General features: G+C 34.4%; 1 protein-coding gene across 2 annotated transcripts in view; it reads right to left on the reverse strand.

The window, feature by feature from the left end:
* The window catches only part of SLC25A16 (solute carrier family 25 (mitochondrial carrier), member 16), a 51,981-nt gene that overhangs the window by 34,870 nt on the left and 7,106 nt on the right, over positions 1 to 10,005 (reverse strand). For both annotated transcript variants that reach the window (XM_008567104.1, XM_008567103.1), the window contains exons 2-4: positions 8,752 to 8,844; positions 3,574 to 3,707; positions 2,391 to 2,454 (exon numbers count right to left, since the gene is read on the reverse strand). In XM_008567104.1, the coding sequence (XP_008565326.1) occupies positions 2,391 to 2,454; positions 3,574 to 3,707; positions 8,752 to 8,844 (291 nt within the window). The remainder of the gene's footprint in view (positions 1 to 2,390; positions 2,455 to 3,573; positions 3,708 to 8,751; positions 8,845 to 10,005) is intronic.

A 10,005-nucleotide genomic window follows, 5' to 3' on the forward strand; every position in this document is an offset into this window, starting at 1 on the left:
GTGGGCGGGATCGGGTGTGTGTGTGGGATCCGAACCCTCGGACGGGAGCGCCGCCGCGCTTCCCAAGCGGCGCACTATCCAGTGCGCCACCGGGCCGGCCCAACAATTGAGATTTTGATAAAACCTTCTAATCATCTTATTTCCGTAAGCAAAAATAAAACTGCTAACATGTTTGTATATAAACGTGTAGATATTTCTTCTATGAATATTCAGATATGTATTTCCTTTTTGTAAAGTAAAATATGATACATAACATTGAGCACTATTTTGTAACTTGCCTTCTTTCTACTTATAATGTAAATATCTTTCATTGTCAATAAATACAATTCTACAAAAAGTATATTATTAATAGATGTGTACAATTCTGATATATGGATTTTTTTGACCACTCTTCTATTGCTACACATTTAAATTACCTTTCAGTATGATAAACAAACTGCAATGAACATCTTTGTGACTAAATATCACTTTAGGCATCCTTACTTCTCTTAACTGAATTCACTGAACTTAGCATATGATAGAAGTGGTGGTTAAAATCAGGAAAAAGTATAAATTATGAGTAAATAATGTTGGCAAAACTGACTAGTCATTTAGAAAAAAATTTTTATTCAGTCCACACCTCATTTTTTATATAAAAATAAATATAAGAAAGACTAACACACCAAAAAAGCGTTTTAGTAGAAAACATGATTAAATGTCTATCTCAGAATGGGGAGGGCATTTTCAACACAACACAAAATTTAGAAGCAACAGAGGAAAACAATAACCCATTTGGCTATGTAAAACATCTGTACAGAGAAAAATAATTCTTGAATAATTTTTGAAACTCCAAAAAAGGAAGAAAAAAAAAAATGAATATTTAAAAAATAGAAATAATTCAAGAGTGAAAGTTAAAGAAATACAAATGGTCAATAAACATTTGAAAACCTGATCTAATTAACTGATAAATATTAAAAGTCTGAAAAGACCCAACGCTGGTAGGGTTGAAAGAGCAACTTGGGGAAAGAGGAAATTGGGGGAAGGAGCACTGAAAGCATTATGAAGTTCAGTTTGTCAATGTCTATCAAAATTTAAATGCACATATCCTTTGACGGAAAAAGTAATTTCCCTTCTCAAAATCTATCCTATAGATATAATCACCCAAGTATAATGCATTATTTGTGAAATAAAAACAAAATGTCCCAAACATCAATCAGTACGGGACTGATTGAGTAAATCATGGTATATTCATAGCTTAGAATATAACAGCTTTTTAAAAAAACAAGGCAGGGCCAGCCCGGTGGCGCAATGGAGAGTGCGCCGCTTGGGAGTGCGGCGGCGCTCCCGCCAAGGGTTCGGATCCCATGTGGAGACTGGTTCCTGCTCACTGGCTGAGCGCGGTGCGGGCGCAACACCGAGGGTTGCGATACCGTTGCCGGTCCCCGGTACGGGCGCGACACCGAGGGTTGCGATCCCGTTACCGGTCAGTAAAAAAGACAAAAAGGAAAAAAAAAAAAAAAAGAACAAGGCAGATCTATATGTGCTGATACAGAAAACGTTTTAAGCTAACTATAAAAGAAAAATCCTAATTCTACAGAATAGTATTAGAAAAAAAGCATACGTAAGAACTGTTAATAATCTCTAGAGAATGAAACTATTTTTATCGTTTAGGAGTACACATTATTATAACCACTATGATTTTTCTAATTTTTTGAAAGAAAAAAGACAAACTTCCAGAAGGAGAATTGTCAAAGGGAACACATGCTTTTCACATAGTTATAAGTTTAAACGACAGTCATGCACCACGTAACAACATACAGTCAAAGATGGACCTCATACACAACAGTGTTTTAAGCAATAGACTACATATAGCCTAGGTGTGTAGTAGACTATACCATCTAGGTTTGTGTAACACACTCTATGATTGCATGACAAAATTACCTAATGACACATTTCTCAGAACGTATCCCCATCATTGAGTTCCATGTGATTATATTCCTTAACCTCTACTGTAAAACACTTTTTGAGTCAGGATGTTAAAGATTTCTTGTATAACTGCGTATAAAAAGATAACAAAAGAATGAAAAAAAAAAGAGAGAGAGATAACAAATATGTGCTACCTAATCAATGTCATACATATTACTTAAGCCAAATTAATAATTTTAATGGAAAATTAATTTGTCAGAAATAAAATACATAAACTCTGAGACAGCATTACACATCTAGAAATCTGTCCTATGGAGATATACGTACGCAAAGATGTGTGTGCAAAGATGTTCATTGTAACACTATTTTAATTCAATAACAAAATAACTGGAAATACCCAATTAATATGGGTACAGCTTAACAAATTACAGAAAATTTAAAACAAAAACAAAAACAATATAAATATATATATCTACTCTGCTTACCTGCCATGGATCCAGCCATTAATCTGTGCACATGACCAGAAATTCCCAGTTTCGTAGTAATTAACTAGAAACCAAAAACGCTGAATTATTAAATGAGTTATTTTTTAAATGCCCTCCATTTCACCGTTTAATAATGAAGACATTTCAAAAGAGTTACAGGACTAGTAAAAAGAAAATTAGTAATAAATGTGAATGAAATCAGCACAATTATATAAAGCTGGGCAATGTTATATCACATCAGAAGGAGGTATTTCCTCTGTAGCCTCTGCTCTAACTTTTTGCATTTCTACAGAAGTCATCTAGCTTATAATTGCCAAATATACAATACTATATATTAATGACCACAAACCCCTAAAGTGTGAATGGGATAGCAGGAGCAAGCTACTATAAACAATGAAGTCTTGATATACTGATGGCATCAACTCTATCTGACTGACTAGCTCAGAATGTTGTTCCCATCTCAATTGCTTACTTTTTATTCTATGACATCCTTTGAGACTTAACAAACTTAACTTGTCTGTGTTAAAATAATGTCTGAGGGGATAAACTTTCACTCAGCCAGAGAAAAGAAATTTAATGAGTAGGATATGAAAAGCTGTTAACTTATAGTATTACTTCAAAACAGACTTTCACAGTATAGCTTCACTATTTTATCTAATAAGAAAATCGAAAGACACAGTGTTCCTGTCTACAATTGAGGAACAAAAGGCCCATGAAAAAACTATTAATATTTTATGAATTTATAGGGCCGGCCTGTGGCTCACTCGGGAGAGTGTGGTGCTGATAACACCAAGGCCACGGGTTTGGATCCTACATAAGGATGGCCGGTTTGCTCATTGGCTGAGCGTGGTGCTGACAACACCAAGTCAAGGGTTAAGATCCCCTTACCGGTCATCTTTTAAAAAAAATTTTTTTATGAATTTATTATTATCTTCTTGAAAGATACTTTGGCTTTTCTTCATAAATGTGAACATAATTTATTCATGATTGACTAACAATTCTGGAATAGGTAACTTCAAAACTAAGTTATATTTAAAAACTTAAATGACCACAAGTCTTACTCCTTAAAAAAGGTATTACTTCATGCATTTATCCAGCGTAACTGTAAAGTCCACGACAATTGTCTGGTCAAGTAAGCATAATATTAAAGGACACAGAAGAGAAAAGATGAAAGTTCAAATACCATTTTATAATGCTCAAATGCCATAAACTGAATCGCGCCATAGGGAAAGATTCGAATCATCATTGCACCATTTCCTTTATACAATCCAAGGTATCCTTCTTTTTGGGGAACAGCACGCAATGCAGAAAATACTCCTATTTTTAGAAAAATTTTTAGAAGAAAAATACTATTAAGACAGAGAAAACTAGAGACTGGCCTGTTAGCTCAGTTGGTTAGAGCATGGTGCTCATGACACTGAGGTCCAGGGTTCAATCCCTGCTACCAACAAAAACTACAGAAAACTATCTAAATTCAACTCTTCATGACAATCACAGATAAAGATTACTTTGTCATCATTCATGATATAACTTTGCTTGAGGAATTACACAAATAGTAATTTCTATATAACAACTAAACCTACTTAAAATACATCATATATCCAAATCATATAAATAAATATATCTCATATAAAAATACAAAATCTATTGCAGCAAAAACAGCTACAAATTATAGTAAATTATACTTATAATTTATTAAACCATAACAATCTAAAAAATATTAACAGAAATGTATTTAAGATCCAGATATTGATCAATTCTATTTGGAAGGATAAAGAAAGGTTTCCTAAGGTGACCTAGATACATGTGTGTTGTTTGTTTACATAAGAAAACTGCTAAATAAAACAAGCAAAAAAAAAAAAAAAAAGACTACCTATTAAAACTATTTAAATGTGGGGCAAATATTCACTATTAGGATACTTTAATTAGAAATACTCATAAACCAAGGCCTGAGTTCTGATCCATATATATTAGTATGCTTATTACTCTATTAACCTCAATCGATAATCCCTCCCATAAACATATCACTACTTCCATTATTCAACTATTTCAATTCAGGTTCCCTTCCAATTTTTCAAACAAAAATTTGATCAAATATGAAAGTAAATCACTAGGCTCACTGAGAATTTTTGAGTGCAAGTAACCTTTTGAGCTCTTCCTAGGAATTAAAATCGTAGGTATTTAAGAAAAGATATACCCCCAAAGCATTTTTTAATAAGCAGACATCTAAATAGACTAATATTCTATTTTTAAAAAAATTCTTTTACAGACTTCCTCTTGCTGGAGGAGGGGGCAAAGATTAAGCCCAGTTTAATTTAACAGCCTGCCCTAAAACTTTTTGATTGTCATAAATATTTTGTTTAAAAAATTTTAAGAAAAATCAGCAGTAGAAGTGAAATAGAGGGACTGGCTGGTTAGCTCAATTGGTTAGAGAGCAGTGTTGAGAACACTGACATCAAAAATTCGGATCCTGAGGGCCGAGCCCATGGCGCACTCAGGAGAGTGCGGCGCTGGGAGCGCTCCGGCCGCGGGTTCGGATCCTATATAGGGATGGCCGGTGCGCTCACTGGCTGAGCACGGTGCGGATGACAGCAAGCCAAGGGTTGCAATCCCCTTATTGGTCTCAAAAAAGACAAAAAAAAAAAAAAAAAAAAAAAAAACGGATCCCGACACCAGCCAGCTACAAAAAAAAAAAAAAAATATTAAAAAAAAAAAAGAAGTGAAATATATATAGCAGTTTCAGAAAAGAAAACCTAGGAAACAAAGAGCAGAGGAGGAAGGATGGAGAGGACAAGATATAAGAAAGCACAATAAACAGAAAATAAGATGGTAGTGAATAAAGGAATGATCATTAAAAAAAAATTTGGCCTACCGGGTTAGCTCAGTTGGTTAGCATGCAGCCTAGAAACACTAAGGTCATGGGTTCGGATCGCCATACCCGCCAGCCACCAAGGAAAAAAAAAAAAAAAACCAAAAAAAAAGAAGATCTGAATCACTTAATTTCCTCCATTAAAAGCCAAAGATCTTCAAATTATGTTAAAAGACTATATCTAACCATATGTTTTTTTTACAAAAATCTCACCTAAAATAAATAACAGGCAAAACCAAACTGACAAATAATCGATGTTTAACCTTTCCAAATGGCTTTTAAGTATCTGTTGAGATAATTATATCATTTTTCTCCTTCAACCTATGGTCTGTACTATTTTTACTTTGGGAAATAAATTAAGATTCATTTTTTTATGGCATACATAACATTGGACTAATTTTTGCTAGTGTTACAAGTTTGTTTGAAAAAAATAGGGCTGGCTGTTTAGCTCAGTTGGTCAGAGCGTTGTGCTGATAACACCAAGATCCAGGCTTCCATCCCTGTACTGGCAAGCTGCCAAAAAAGAAAAAAAAGTTTAAAGAGAATGTATATTCCTTTAAATATACTGCTTTTCTGTTATATCAAGTTGATGTGTTATTTAAATCCTTCTCCATATCTTTACTTATTTTATCAAGCTAGGATCAGAAGGAACTAACATTCGGTAAAATATAAGTATGTGCTTGTGTATGTATACATTAGCTCTGGAAGGAAATGGATGCAACTTGTAAACATGTTTAATTCCTAGGAGGAAACAAGAAAGAAAGACTTTCTTTTAATGCTTTTTGAACTATGAACCTTGTGAAAATATTATACATTCAAAAAATAAAAATAAATAAAACATAAAAGCAATAAAATTAAACTTTTTAAAAAATCCTATTATGATTCATCTACCTACTTATACATATATTTGATTGTAAAAGGCTAGAGATCAAATATTTTCAATATATTACAGAAAAAGTTCTTTACATTAACATTCTAAATTGAAGGAAGGAGAAATTTTAGGTATACCCATTTCTTTTCATTTGACTCTAATGACTTCTATTTAAAATAAAAAGTAGTTTTTGATACCTTGGAAGTACTGTCACATATTTTTTAAAAGAAACTAAAGTAGAAGTAATAGTTTTATTCAACAGCATATCATTATCTCTTTAATCTGACTGTGAAAAATCTTTTAAAAAGCAAAATTTTAAAACTATTTTATACATATAAAAAGGGTAAGGTACCTGGAATAAAATGCCCCAAATCATTTTAAAAATAAAATTAAAAGCCACCAATAGAGTTTTTCTTTTTTTGGCTTCTATATTTTAAAAGATACATGGCACTCCAAATATTGCACAAAGGTCCGGCTAATTAGCTCAGTTGGAGCAAGGTCCAGGGTTCAATCCTGAACCAGCCAGCCACCAAAAAAAAAAAAAATACTACACCAATAGTTCATTGTTGCACTCCAAGAATTCCACTTCAAATTTTGCATGCCTTCTATACAGTAACCCATGGCATGCAGCCCTGGAGAGTGTAAAATCTAATATGAATATGTAATTTAATGATTACAAATCAGGAAACAAAGCAACATAGGTCAGCATGGGAAGAAGGTTAAAGCAACAAAACAATCCTGCCTAGACATTCATATACCAGGTCATTGTAAAACACCCCAAGATATTGGGTAATATAATTCATCTTCTTTTTGCCCTCAATGTAGACAAAAAAAGAAAATAATTTTCTTCATTTCCAGTTTTTTTTTTTATTATCTCTTAGTAAGTTCAGAGGTCTGATTCCCCTTACATGTGAACAGTACACTGTGTAAAGATATAAAATTCATTGCTGGATATAGGGAGAGTTGCAGGTTTGTTTGTTTGTTTTCTTTCAATTTTAAGTATACAGGCTGGCCATTTAGCTCAGTTGGTAGAACATGGTGCTGACAACACCACAGTCAAGGGATCAGATCCCTGTACCGGCCAGCTGCTAAAAAAAAAAAAAAATTAAGTACAGGCTACCTTCATATTAAAAATATTGACAAGAAAATGAGCTACAATTAATATATAGCATAAATATCCATTCAGGTGTTTGAGAAAAATCAAATTTTAAAAACCCAATTGTAAAAATAATTGATTCTTATTCACCACGTTAAACATTTTTCTATACACCAATGCAGGATAGATCATGCACAGCACACATCATTCCTTTCTACTTATGGAAGCATGAAACTGTAAAGCAATGTGGTGGTATGAGTTAGTTGCCCTGACCTAATTTCTTTCTTCATCTCTGTCCATATTAATTTTTTTAACTCCCCCCCCCATTGAGAAAGTAACATATGTTCAACATGTATTACACATGAGCTTAGAGGAAAAAAATTTTGTATAAATGCCACCACTCAAAATTAACCATTTAATGTTAATGTTTGTCCTTCTAGCCTTTTGTCTAAGCAAATGTTTATTTATATAAAATGTAATATGAATAAATCATTTTATAATATTTTTTTCATTTAGTTAAGGCATTATGAACACTGTCCCTCATTAATACTTCTTCAGAATAATCTCCTAGAACTGGAATTGCAAGGTCAAAGAGTATGTAATTTCAAGACTTGTTGTGTATATTGCCAAAATGCCCTCCAAAAAGACTGTAAAAAAAATTCTTACTCCCACCAATGATAAATTATTAGTGTCCAGGTTAATCAAATAGCTGACTTTTCTGTTTGTGAGAAACAACTAAGGTCTTGATAATTTTTCAACAAAGCAAGTTTATGGGCCGGCCCGGTGGCGCACTGCACTAGTGCGCCGCTTGGGAAGCGTGGAGGTGCTCCCGCCGAGGGTTCGGATCCCACATACAGACCGGTTCCCGCTCACTGGCTGAGTGAGGCGCGGGGGCAACGCCGAGGGTTGCGATCCCGTTGCCGGTCCCGGTCCGGTACGGGGGCGACACTGAGGGTTGCAATCCGTTGCCAGACACGGAAAAAGACAAAAAAAAAAAAAAGCAAGTTTATTCATATAAACTAACTGCATTGGATTCTGCTTGCACTAAGATTTTGATAAGGTTTGTTTAACTAAGTGTTTAAAGGAGTAATGATTTCAATTTTACATTCATCAAACCTTATCTCCATCTTGGCCCTAACTAAGTGTTTAAAGGAGTAATGATTTCAATTTTACATTCATCAAACCTTATCTCCATCTCTAATTGCATTAAAAAATCAGGCAGAGCTGTTTCATGTGTCTGTGAAGAATGTGACTTGTTAATCTCAATAAACAAATAGTACTTACTTCAATGATTCCAAGATCTTGGCTAGGAATATATCAGTGCCCTAAGATGATAACATATATAAATACTATTTATGACAAATTAAAAGATTAAAATGCAAAAGGGATATATCCCTTGCAAAATTTGCCCCCAAACTTGAACTTCCTTTTGTGTCCTCTTTCCACTATAATTCATGACTGGTAACAAAGTCAGCTGATGAATAATATTTTCACTCATTTTTATTTTTATCATCTATTAACTTACCTAAATGTTTGTAATGATGATTATGAGCTTGTAATAAAACCTTTACTCGATCCAAAGGAGCAACTGTTGTTTTGGCACAGCATCCAGCAATACCTAAAATTTTTTTAAAAGGTCAGGAAGAAATTGCATACCATTTCTTTTCAGATGTAAATCATGACTTGTTCAGCCAGCAAATCCTCTGATCTCTAATTTCGTCTCCATGGGTAGATCTAGGGATATGCGGATGATTGGTCCCCATTCCTTATAACTTAATAATTGAGCATGTCAGACTTAAAAATAAGTTTTAGAAGTGTAAATCAGCCTATAACACCTAATCAACACTGGGACTCTTGCTAAAAGGTGGTTATGTAGACAGATACTTGAAGTTATACTTGGGTATTTACCCAACTGTAAGGTTCTGTTTGAAATAACCCCCTCTTCTTCTGGATGACTATTTTACTGAACAACCAACTTTACCCATAAAATTAGTCATTCATTTATACATTCAGCAAATACGTATTTGGTACCTAACATGTGCCACTGGACAGATGTAGATGAAAGCAGAGTACAAAGTACACACATGGGCTTTTGCATAGGTCAGAATCCAGGCCAGTCCTACTAGACTGGCATGCTTCTAAAGCGATTATACAAAGGCTTTGCTACAATAAAAATAGTAAGCACTCAATAAAATGAGTTGTTACTATTATAAAAAGGTGAATAAAAAGTCTTTAGTGTCTTTTGTGATTCCATTAAGATCTTCATTATTGACTATGCCTTAGAGAAGGTACTAGAGGACCAGGATTTTGTGGGTTTCCTTCACTGCTGCATCCCCAAAGACCAATACAGGGCTGGCACATAGTAGGCACTCAATAAATGTTTGCTGAATGAATGTAGATAGTCTTAATTTACAAACTTTTAAAAACATAGGACACTCCATAAATATGTACAATCGATATGTTTCAATTAAAAAATATGGGCCAGCCCGGTGGCGCACTAGAGAGTGCGCCGCTTGGGAAGCGCGGCGGCGCTCCCGCCGAGGGTTCGGATCCCACATACAGACCGGCCGCTCACTGGCTGAGCGAGGTGCGGGCGCAACACCAAGGGTTGCGATCCCGTAGCCGGTCCCAGTCCGGTACGGGCGCGACACTGAGGGTTGCGATCCGTTGCCGGTCACGAAAAAAGACAAAAAAAGGAAAAAAAAAAAAAATTTTTTTAAAGAAATAAATTTCTGTTGTCTATTAAAAAAAAAGACAAAAAAAGGAAAAAAAAAAAAAA

The sequence above is a fragment of the Galeopterus variegatus genome, unplaced genomic scaffold, assembly GCF_000696425.1.
Source record: "Galeopterus variegatus unplaced genomic scaffold, G_variegatus-3.0.2 Scaffold293, whole genome shotgun sequence".
Lineage (NCBI taxonomy): Eukaryota > Metazoa > Chordata > Mammalia > Dermoptera > Cynocephalidae > Galeopterus > Galeopterus variegatus.